The 12,154-nt window shown below is 35.7% G+C and overlaps 1 protein-coding gene across 3 annotated transcripts in view; it reads left to right on the top strand.

The window, feature by feature from the left end:
• The window catches only part of DOCK4 (dedicator of cytokinesis 4), a 221,471-nt gene that overhangs the window by 177,194 nt on the left and 32,123 nt on the right, over positions 1–12,154 (top strand). For 2 of the 3 annotated variants that reach the window (XM_068189961.1, XM_068189963.1), the window contains exons 31-35: positions 1,655–1,803; positions 3,394–3,479; positions 8,846–8,941; positions 10,146–10,206; positions 11,913–12,006. In XM_068189961.1, coding sequence (XP_068046062.1) covers positions 1,655–1,803; positions 3,394–3,479; positions 8,846–8,941; positions 10,146–10,206; positions 11,913–12,006 — 486 coding nt within the window. Of the gene's footprint in view, positions 1–1,654; positions 1,804–3,393; positions 3,480–8,651; positions 8,679–8,845; positions 8,942–10,145; positions 10,207–11,912; positions 12,007–12,154 lie in introns of all 3 variants that reach the window. The other variant, XM_068189962.1, reaches the window with a different exon arrangement.

The raw sequence follows: 12,154 nt of genomic DNA on the forward strand, positions 1-12,154 counted from the left end.
AAATGAGACTTTGGACAACATAGAAAAAATACATGCTTGAATATAAACTTAGGAACGCATTTATATTTTTGAGCAATAATTGTGCAAACTGTTTGAAATTATGAGTGTCAGAGAAATGCAGTTGAATGTTGTTTGGGAAAAAAATAAGAAGTGAGTAGAAGATTTGGACACTACGTTTGTCATCTTTATGTTTTCATTATTCAGTATTCACTTCATCAGAGGGCTTATTACAGATACAGCAACCATCATCAGTGACTTTTGAGATACTGTAATTTCAGTTCTATCAATCTTTTCCCCAGCAAGATATGTAATTGCAAAAAACTGGTCTTTCAGCTCAACTTGTACAAGAGAGACATGTTCAAAAAAAAGAAATATTTTCTTATTAATATCTTGTTAACATCTGAAAAGTAGTATATTTTACTTATTTGCAGTATTTACTATTGGTGACTCACTAAGACATTACATGCATACATGATGGGTATTTCACAACTGGTATATCAAGGATATGCTCCCAGGTCTCATCTCATTCCTGCATGTACACCTTAGTGTGCATCACCTCCCCACTCATGTTGTTCTCTGCTCAACAGAACCTTAGGATGCAGACAAATGATACCTTTCAGTAAGGGTGAGTTTTGTAGGACACAATATGGAGCTTATCTGGTAATATGTCCAAGTGCTAGGATATTTATTTCAGTTGGTGTTCTGCTGGTCAGCATTTTACAGTTCTTGTAGAAGTAAGAGTCATTGTCTCCTAAGCCTTGATCCTTGTACAGTCACCTTGCTTTCATAGGGATAAGCATTCTAGGATGTTTCCAGAAAAGGGAGTTCTTGTTTTCCTTTGCACAAACTCAGACACTGAACACAGCAGCAAGCAGGGGTGCATGCCCACTGGAATATCCAGAGGTAGGCTGGACGTAAATAAATTCCTAGCTTGGAAAATCAATGCATCCTGATTAATAATCCCTTCATTTTGAGGTTATCAGTAGTCTTACTTGTGGAAAACTGAAACTGAATGACCAGTGTTTACTATATGCCATCTCTGCCATTCCTAGCTTTTCTGACAAGAACTTAATTTTCTTTTAAGGGGAATGTGGTGATGTAATAGATATTTTAGAACTGATTTTAAAGCAAGTTGTTTTGAGAACAGCTGTGTCATATTTTCATTTTCCTGCAATTGAAACACATATTTCCATTTCTATACTTGCAAAAGTAAAGATAGGTAAAGATCAAAGTACTTACCTCTTTTTGATGAGCACAGAATATTAGACAGTTAGCCATTTTGTAAACACCAGGATGTAGAGCTTAGAAACCAAATTTTTCCTGTGAAATATAAATGAAATGCAGAGAGAGTGCTTTGTCTGTCTTTGTTATCTTGCTGGAGGATTAACTTCAGATACAGCTAACCCACTGTCACTTCTGAACTCAGTAGTGCATAATAAAATCTGATAAATTATGTTGGCCTTATACTCTTCATTTGTCTATAGCTTTCATTTTTTGGACTTAAGAAATAACCCATGCTGTGATGTGTGATTAAAAAAAAAAAACTATAGGTATTTAAAATGCTCTTTTTTCATTCTTCAGACAGCATTTGGATTGCTTGATAACTCACAGGACACCCAATTCACATTCAAGTTTATGTCCATTTTCATTTTAGGGGAACACAAGCTACACTTTATTCCAGCATTGATTGGCCCTTTCCTGGAAGTGACCTTGATCCCTCAGCCAGACCTGAGGAATGTAATGATTCCTATTTTCCATGACATGATGGACTGGGAGCAAAGACGAAGTGGCAACTTTAAACAGGTACTTTGAGTGAAGCTGTTTATAAAACAGGACTGAATATAAAGCACTTCATAGAGTCCTAGTGGACTTGAACCTGGAGTTCCATTGGTGGTTCAGGGTGGAGAAGATACCCACAACTCTGCCTGTTGGACAGGGATTACAAGGGCCTTCCCTTTTTTCTCTTTTCAGGCCTCGTAAGATTCTCCAGTTAATAGTATCATGTTAGTTATGAGAGATGAGGAATAAAATCCATGGACTATTGACGTGAAGAACAAAATTTGAGCTGTTTTCTACAAGGTTGTTGTGGTGGATTTTCACTTCTGCTTTACAGTGGTACAGACAGCTGGTTAGATAGGATTCAACCAGCTTCCCTTCTGGTTACTATGGAAAAAGATCAGATGTTCTTTAGTAAAGATCCAAGTATTCTTGTTGCTCAAACACATTCTTAATGGGCTAGGAAGGAACGACCAAGAATGCCATCTGCTCCCTCAGCTCCCACTCAGTTCTTTCAGACTGCCTCAAACCATTCTCAGTGCCCTCCTTCCTGCTGCTTCAAAATGAAGGAAAGTAGAAGTATTTTAATTACTCCCAGGCAATCATAATGCTTAGGGTGGGAGCTGCATCTAAAACACAAACCAAACTATTAAAAACAAGAGTAGTGCAGTTGATGTAAGTAGGTAGCTTTTCACTATCAGTATATAAGCTTATTGTTAAAAATTACCACAGAAATGGTAGCAAGGAGTGAGAAGGAAGAAAATCCACTTGTTCTGCTACTCTGTCTTTTCAGCTTGGTTTTAAAAGTGTAAATTGTAATAGATTTATTCTGTAATAAAATAATTACAACAGCTTGGTTTCTCCCTGAGATTTGTGATTGTTAATATATTGCCAATAAAAAGGGGGTTTGAAATATAAATACAGAGTGTAGCATCAGCTCTATATTTTCTTATAATCAATGCACTTAAAAACATGCATTGGAGGAATCATTAGCCATCAGATTTTCTTAACCACCAAGTTGCTGTGATAGCTAATATGTAAGTCCAGGAAATTTGCTTCCTAATGAAATACACTGGCAGGTAAGAGTGTTGGGAGACTCTGAGCTCCCAGGTATTCTGAACAGTGCAGACATTTATTTATATTAAATTATAAAGAATGGGGTGCAGGTAGGAGAAGATTATATTTTTATTTCAGTCTAAGAAAATAGCTTATGCTTACAGCCTTGCAATGAGAATTCAGGCAATTTATTTGGGCTCGGTGCTTTTCCTCTGACTCCATAAATAGATAGCTGCCTTAGCAGCAGCAAATGCTACTCAGCCTGTAGTTTTAAAGTCACGTTGCTCAATTTAAATTAGCTCCCTCCCTCAAAAAAAAAAAAAAAAAAAAAAAAAACCAAAAAAACCCAAAAAACACCACCACCAAAAAAAAAAAAAGCCCCTTACAAACTGGGATTTATAACAGCCTCAAAGAGATAAGGTGACTTATCACATGATTGACCAATAATTCTAAAATATGCATTTAGCAAAGTCTCTTACATAAAACCAGATCTTCCCCTCCGTTTTCTCTGATCTCATTAAAGGAAAAAGAAGCTGTTTACACCACACTTATATGTTGCAGGTGGAAGCAAAGCTGATTGACAAACTGGACAGCCTGATGTCAGAAGGTAAAGGTGATGAAACATACCGAGAGCTCTTCAACAGTATGTGAGTAATATGTTTATTTTATAATTCCTTGAGTTCAGTTGGTTGTATCAGATGCTAATGTCTTTCTAGAGAAGTAATGTTTAAACCAGTTGTGATACTAATTTTTTATTCTTCTTTTTTTGTTTCCTTAAAATCTGAAGAATAAAATATTTCATGGTGTATAGCATCTGTAAAGTCTGGCAGTACTTCTTGCATACAGCTATAATTGGGAAAGGATAAATCTGTTATATCACAGAACATTCTTTTTCTCTACTTACTAATTTTAAAATCAGAAAAGCAAGAAATGCTTCATAATTGCATAGGGTGCAGGTAGAGCTCAGATGGAGCATTTTGAAAAGAAGGCATGACAATTCTACAAAGCATTTAATAAGTGATTTTCTATTGCTAAAAACTTGTACTCCTCTGAGTAATGCCACTTGTTGATTTCTTGTTTGATGTAAACAATCGTGTTTATTCAGATAAGATTATTTCTTTCAAATTTTTTTGGTAAATTACTAGCTAAGCTTTTAGTGCTTTTTAATAAATGGCATGTCACTTAAATCTAACAGGAAAAGCTAATGATATTGCTGAAGTCCCTAAAGTTTTGCATAAATTATTCCACTGACTGAAATAAATTATTGTCACAGAGTACAGGTGCAAAATAACTCACTGGACTCTGTTTCTGTTCCTCAGAGCTCAATTCCACCAAAGTAAAAGATTTAACTTATTTCTGATGTGTTTATTTTAGTAGGAGATGTATAGTTCTTCTTCAGGATTCCAAGCTGCTGTGTTTTCTTCAGTTCTACTAAATGCATTTTTTTCCTGTTTATATAGTTTCTTAATAATTCTTTCTTCTTTAAGTATTATTTTTAGCTCTCTTGTCTTTGGTTAAAAAACAAGAGTCAAGTCTTGGTGTCTGAAAATAGCAAACACTTATTAATCTGTAATTGCATTGAGTAAAAAAAAAATAGAGTCTTTAAATATTTATCATGTATAGAAGCAAAGGTAAAAATTAGGCAGAATAGTATGGAATTGAATGAATAATAGTGAACAGCAGTACAGTATGCTAAAGGAGAACTTTCCTGTAATTATTCATGGCATTTTCATAATCTGAGTAAAGATAATAAAAGGTAAGATGTTTTCAATATTTTAGTAATACAGCATTCTAACCATAAAATTAAGTCATTTAAGTAAAAGCTCCAGTTATAAAATGAAGCCTATGTAAAATACATCAGTGTGTCTATCACTGAAATAACTTAAAGTTCTAGAAGAAACATACTGGTATCAAATACAGTTCCTAATTTTTTATGGTTTTGAGTTAGATTTCAACTGGGGAATGTAAAACCTGATACAGTGAAAAATGCTGAGAGCCTTTTATCAACCTAAATGCTGAAAACACACTCATGGTAATTTAAATAATTTAAATTGCAAAATGTCTCACAGCATCAGTATACTTGTGGTTTCTGTCATGGTATAACAGAAATTAAATCGAAACTCTGGGAAATTTCAGAATAAGTGCTCAAGTTCACTCCCAGCTAATAAAAAAGGTAGTATTTATGTTAAGTTTTTTTTTTTTACTTTGATTATCTTTATGCATTACCACCTCTCAGGAGGAGAGCGTGTAGAAGATACTAATCTGGAATGGAGGATGACATATTGTTCTAGAGTATGTGAAGAAAAATGATGAAAATCAGATGGACAATTTGGGGACTTGACTGCAAGAGACAGGGTTGGTTAGCCTGAGATTTTGGGGTTTCCTTATTTCTTCCATGGGTAATTTAAACTAAGCAATATTAGGATACCTTTACATAGTGCAAGAAAACAGACTTGTTTAGGCTGAAGTGACAGAGATGTAGTGGCAGGTACCCAAAAACTGAAATAGTAATACAGTTTTGCAGCAAGCAGTGGTTTTTTAGTCTTTATTGAAAGAAAATGCTTCAATATTATCTCATTTTTCTGAAGATTAGGTGTGCTTACTCTTGATAGGTATCACTGGGAACCAAGGGGATGCACACACCTGCTTTTAATACAGCCTGGGAACTGAAGTGGGTGGGAGACTTCCAGGTTTTGTCATGCTGTTTATTTTGTCTGAATTGGAAAATTAATTTAAATCTCTTAACTCCCACTTCAACATTTTCTTGATTTTTTTTCCCAGAGACAATCACTGCATCTTTCCTTTGAACATCTATTTTCAAGGATAAGTTATCAGCATCTCTGGAGATAGCAAAGACATTATGTGCTTACAATTTGTTGCCTACAATGGAATTATCTATATCAAATAAAAAGACAGAGAAAGTAGGGAGAAAGTGACTGCTGTTTGTTTTGAATCAATGTCTTTCTAGGGACTTGAATGTGACCATTCACTGATTACCTCCTGATGTCATTTGAAGGGGCTGCAAAGCATGAAGTAGTGAACATTTTGTTACCATGAGAAACTAGATGTTGCAATTGCTATCCATTGTAATTATGGACTGAAAGCTGTTCTGGTCTACATTTTCACTGTAATACTGCAATTGAATTCCTGAATTAATTAGCACAGGGGAAAGAATTATTTTACTTTATTGAACAGTTGGTGGTTAAAATAAAATCCTCAGAAGCCAGGGTATATACTCAGGTAGGTCTTCTAAATCAGATGGATGCTGCCAGTTTATTACTTCTGTAGCTGTATTTCAGTTTGGCCTAAGACAAGGCATTTCAGATTTGGAAGTTAGGTGGCCACACTGAAGCACAAAGCCTGGACTAATGAGTTCTGCTGGGGGCCTGGCAACAAGACTTCTCTTTGAAGAGATTGTAGCTGACACTCAGCTGAGCGGGCATTTATAACTGAGTTCTGCCAGTTTCTGGGTGATTTCTTCAACCGTGAATCTATTATACAAAATGTGATGGCTGCTACCTTTCCTCTGCTGTCTTCAGTCATCTTAATTTCTTCTCCAAATGCATGACTGAATTCAGCACTGCCCAGTCCATTAGACTCTGTCTGGAGTGAGTCTTTTGAGAGCCTTTATGACTTGTTCAGGGAACCTCTGGCTATAGTGAGGTCTTTGAACTCCAAAAGAGGCATCCAGATGTTTTAGAACATCTCTAGGATTAGCTGCCTGTGAGCTAAAAGTCTGAATAATGATGTGGTTTAGACATACAAAATCCATTTACTACATTATTGAGCTAGCCTGAACATTGTTCTAAGCCTGCTGTTATTCTCTGGAGAGCTCTGGTCCTCTGGATCACTATTTTCTTACTCCTGGGGTGCCCAAGATTAAAAGTAATTAAATACATCCCCCTTCCCCCCACTAAACAGTACAAAGTAAATCATAATTGTTCAGGTGAGTTCAGGTGTTAGGCTATATTAGCATGGATAGACAGAAACCTTTTTATAGTTTCCCTTTGTTGTTTAATCCCCTTAGTGCTTTATACAAATAGTCAAGCATCTTGGCTATGCTTTGGGATCTGTAAAAACAGGGATTCAATTCTACCTAGATTTAGCCAGAATAAATTTGAGTAGCTTTTTCATTCTGAGTGTTTGTTCTGTGCATTGTGTTGGAAATGTGAGGAGGGGAGAGGGAGGCATGGATCAGAAGGCAAGTCTGAAATTTTTTCAACCTACCACGCTGATGTCAGTTTGTATAAGTGCTTTGAGTGTATCAACTCAACTCATTATTAGAAATTGTGTGTTTATAATGAACATGCCAATGCAATTTTAAAGAAAATGTGTAAGTCAAATACAGATAAGAATAATCTGTTTTGAAAGAGAAGTCATACTTTTATTGTTTTTCTAGAGGAGCTATCAGTAATTATTTTGTTGAATCTAAGTTGAAATATTAATTTTTAACATAGGGTTGAAACAAAGTAGAAATTAAAAATCCCTGAAGTAATCAAGGTTCAATAATGTGACAGGCTCTACTCTTATTTCTTACTAGACACAAAAACTTCTATTAGAAGGAACATAAGGGCTTCAAAAATTAATTAAGGTATTCTGTATGGAAAACAGAGGTACCAGCTTAGTGCTTCAGCATTTTCTGGTTAAGGATGGTCTTATCATCTGCCTGCTAGCAATGAAAGATAGTCAGCCTCTGATTGTGAGGGAAAGACATCCGACTGCCTCCTTAAGAGAAGTGAGTTTAACATTCATATTAGGGTGCAAGATGAAGATCAGTATTTGCTCCTCAGTTCCAGCAGAGCACAGCTTCATTTAGGTCAAATTTGCTTGGAGAATTGCATCTGTGACATCCCTGATCCTGTAAGGAGTAGAGCTGGAGTGTATAGCTAGTGCAGTTGGCATGTAGGAGCTCCTGAGCACTCTTGCAGGTTTGAGATTTGGATGTAGGAGATTTTAGGGACTGAGCATACTCAAAATAGATGAAGGTCAGTGGAGCTGACAGACAGAAGGTTCAGAGATGCTCTAAAAGCTCAAAGGATATGAATGTGGGAATTTTCAGAGCTTTCTAAATAAACCATAACTGAGTACATTTTTAGGGAGACTGCTGAAATATCTCCATGGACATGTCATCCACCTGAGCTTCTGTACCAAAGTATAAAAGTGACACAGCGCTGTAGATGAATATTTCCTTGCTCACTCTTATAGAGAAAATGTGGAAATTCATGCCTAAGTGATAAATATTTGATAAACTTAAGCAATGAAAAACAGAAGCCTGCAGCAGAATTATATAAAGAATAATAATAATAAAGAAAATTATATTGAACAGTTTTACTGACAGCTCCACTTACATTAGCATTTTGAAATCTTTCTACTTCAGTGCGTAATATGCATTTACATTGGCACAACAGTTTTAAATAAAATAATCTTATGACACTTTAAGCTAATGGAATTGTACATGTGCATGATAGTATGTTCTCAGAAAGAAATATTAAGTGAAGAGGGGCAATCAGCTTATTAAAACCCCTCCTCTATTCTTAAATGTCATACTTTCTGAAATATTAGAGAAGAGAGGAGAAAAAGAAAAATATTTTTTAAAAATTGAGAAGGTATATTGAGCAGATGAATATTCTTTTCTAGGAACACCTTTATATTCCTCCTTTTCTGACGTATCAGCATGAAATGAATATATAAATTTTATGGAAGAGTTGTGTTAAGTCTTTGGGATATTAACATGTTCTGAAAATTAGGTATTTGACATATTTTTAACCTGATGCAGCTAATATAAAAATCATTTGTTTTGTCAATGCTTCCTGGACTAGAATTCCACTTTTTGGTCCTTATCCTAGGTAAGACATTGTTTGCAAATTGTACTTCTTGGGAGGGTGTTTGTAAAAGAAAATCTAACTATCAAAGATGTTGCTAAGGTATTAAGGTACTGGTAAAAGCAGAGAGGTTGTCATAGTAACAGTTAAAAATAAACAGTGACATTTTTCTGGCTTGTTTTTTTTTTAAGTCTTCTGAAGAAAATTGAGCGGGAAACATGGAGGGAAAGTGGTGTTTCATTAATTGCCACTGTGACTCGCCTCATGGAGAGGCTCCTGGACTACAGGTGAGTGGTTATCACGATTAAGAGGTAGGGTTGTCACCTTTGAAATATTAGGAAACAAGTGCAGTTATCTTGCTCAAGTGGTGACTGCACATGGATACATGGATACAGCAGCTGTAAGTGCTCAGGATCCCTGACAGCAGCTGCTTAGTCAACAGGAAAATGCCTGTTGAAAAGAACCAAGTGGACTCCCCATGGTAAAAAAATCCAGTGTTGTTCTTGAGTTTGCTGACAAGGAATGTAGTAACTTTTGGCAGTAGGTTGGTGACTCAAGTCTGTCTGAAGACACAGAGCTCTGTGCTAATCACCTGACAGTTGTTTTACACAACATGTAAAATTCTTATTACTGTGTCAATCACGCTTAGTTGTAGTGTCATCTGGGACAGTAAGTGTGTATACAAAGACATGATCTCTGGATGAACACCTCACATCTGACTATACCATGTGATCAAAGGAGAGAGAAATGAGAGGCACGTACTCTCTTTCAGGAGTGTGAGACTAAAAGCAATTTTCCCAGTCACTTGTGAGCCTGTGTAGAGGCTTCACATTTCAGCTTAGTCCTCCTTATTGCCACCAACTGTAGCACTGTCCAGAGCTTAATTGTGAGCTTTGCTCCCTGACTCTGTAGGGACACATGGTGAGACCTAGTACTGCACTTGCTGTCATCACCGATAGTTTGAAAAGAAAGGTATTTCATCACCAAAGAGACTGAACTCTTAATTTCTAGAAGTGTGGCACTGCTATTTCTCTTCAGGGATCGGCTGGATTACAACCTCTAGGACTCACAGTCTTCCAAAACAGTGGTGTGCTGTTAGTTATGAGAGTATTTGGGGCAATTTTTTAGCTCATGTATGCAAGAATGTTTTAAAGTTATGTTAAATTTCTTTCAGTGATTATGTGATGATGTCTGCCTGTTATTCTTTTATTTCAGCATGTTTATACTGACTACTTTTTTTCCTGGTGAGATAAAAAAAGGTCACATAGTAATGACAGAGCCAGAAAGAAAATATTTACTTTCTTGACAACTGAGGTATTCAACGTACTACAAAAGGAGGCATGAAATCTCTTAGCTACTTGAGTCAGCTGTTCAGCTAAATGCAATCCTTTCAGTCAGCTTGCCAAGGGAAATATGTCTGTTTTCTGAGGTGTGCTTCACTGTAAGAGGATAAACATAATTCCTTTTGACTGTGATTACTTTCTGCTTTAGGGACTGCATGAAAATGGGAGAAGTGGATGGCAAAAAGATTGGCTGCACTGTTAGCCTTTTGGTTTGTATAATACTTTCTCTTTCCCTTTTTGATTTCAGTTGAGTAAATACACATTTGAATAGGACATACTTTACTTCTTGTTGCAATTTGAGTGAAATTTGACAGAGTAACACTACACTTAGTATCACTGATTATTTTTTACGGGCTGAGAATGATACAGTAGGGAGATAGTCTTCCGTGCCATTTCATAGCTTGGTTCTGAAAGGTCTCCAAAACGGCATTATTCAGTTTTAAGTCTCTTCCTTCTGGATAAACTTCACCAAAGTACTTTCTAAGTTTAATTAGTCTCTTGAGTCTGTAGAAACAAACATGCCTTTCCTCCTCTCCCAAACCCAACAAAACCTACATATCTCTTGTTTCTTTCCTTCCAAAAACTGATGCAAGTTGGTTCTTATAGCACATAATATGGGATATCTTGTGAATACTGCAGGCTGACTATTCTCTCCTCAGTAGAAGAGACAGAAGTGCTGCTTAAGACCTCCTGTTGTCATGCTATCATTATTAACACAAACCCACAGTGCTAAACCAGAGTATGAAAAAGATGCCATTTTTGTTTACAAGATTTTGATTCTAGGCCAGTTTCTACTGACAAGTTTGACTTCTGTTAACCTTGGAAAGTGTCCATTTTCATGGTGAATCTTTTGAAAAGTTGTATTTTTAGCCAGAGAGGGGAAAAAACAAAATAAGCTGACTTGTAATTCTGCATTTTTGACGTCAGTGAAATGATTTGGTGTCTCTTCGAAATAGCAGTTATACATAAGAGAACAAAGGATTTCTTCAGTAGGAAAATAGTGCTCTAAATAGGGATGATATTTACTATGAAGTCATAGAGCAGCTGGCTTGCTGTCAAAATATCTGGCATGATCTGAATTCTGTAAAGCACCTGGATTATTTTCATCCCTAAGGAGTTTTTAATCTATTATTAGCAAAGCATCCAAGATTTGTACAAAAAAAAAAAAATTAAAATATTTTAAAATCCCAAAACACCATATTACTTTTTAATGGGATTTTCAATGACTCATGCAGGCTAAGATGGATTTCATATCCTAATAATTTTCAAAGAAATTTTTAATAGTCTTGCACAACAGAGAGACAACGAATGCTAAATTTTCTCAAATCAGTTCAAAAAATATTTTCTCTATAAAGTTTTTCTTTTTTATGTTTTCATAGTATTCCTCCCACCTTTTTCCTTGATAATAACTCGATTTAGAAAACAGTGGCACAGAATATAAATACTGTACATTAGGGGAAAAAATGCCTAGAGTTCAAAATAACGATTTAATAATAGAACAGAAATTGTTAATTGCTAATGAGAACCAGTGCTTAGACTTTTCTAGCCTATAAATTTTTATTAACCAAAGCAGATTATCCTGAATATGGAATATGTCTAGCAGGAGGACTTAAGCTGCATGTCCATTGTGAACGTGGCAGTACTTGTGAACAGTGCTATAGGCTTGTGGTCCTCTTCCTGTAACTTTTTCATACTTTGCTTTAGTGCTTGCAAATAGATAAAGAATGTTTTGAATTAAGAATTGTGGTATTGCAGTCCATATTTTATCCATGTTACAACAAATAGCAGTTATATGTTCAGAAATCAAATCTCTGCATGTATTTCTAGAATATTATGTTTGAAGTCTTTTATTTGTAACCATTATAATAAATCTATTAACTACTGTGTTTTATTACAAAATTCAATTTTATTTCAGAATTTTTACAAGACTGAACTGAACAAGGAAGAGATGTATATTCGCTATATTCATAAGCTCTATGACCTACATCTGAAAGCACAAAACTTCACAGGTAAAAGAATACAAACTAGAAAAAGATATTTAAGACTGGTCTGTGGTTTGCAGTCTTTTGCAACCCTGTAAGCTGTATCCTCAGTGCAGAACATACCAACCCAGGCAACAGCTGAGTTTCCTGCCTAATTGATATCTCAAAATACTGC

This window comes from Anomalospiza imberbis, chromosome 5 (assembly GCF_031753505.1).
Source record: "Anomalospiza imberbis isolate Cuckoo-Finch-1a 21T00152 chromosome 5, ASM3175350v1, whole genome shotgun sequence".
Lineage (NCBI taxonomy): Eukaryota > Metazoa > Chordata > Aves > Passeriformes > Viduidae > Anomalospiza > Anomalospiza imberbis.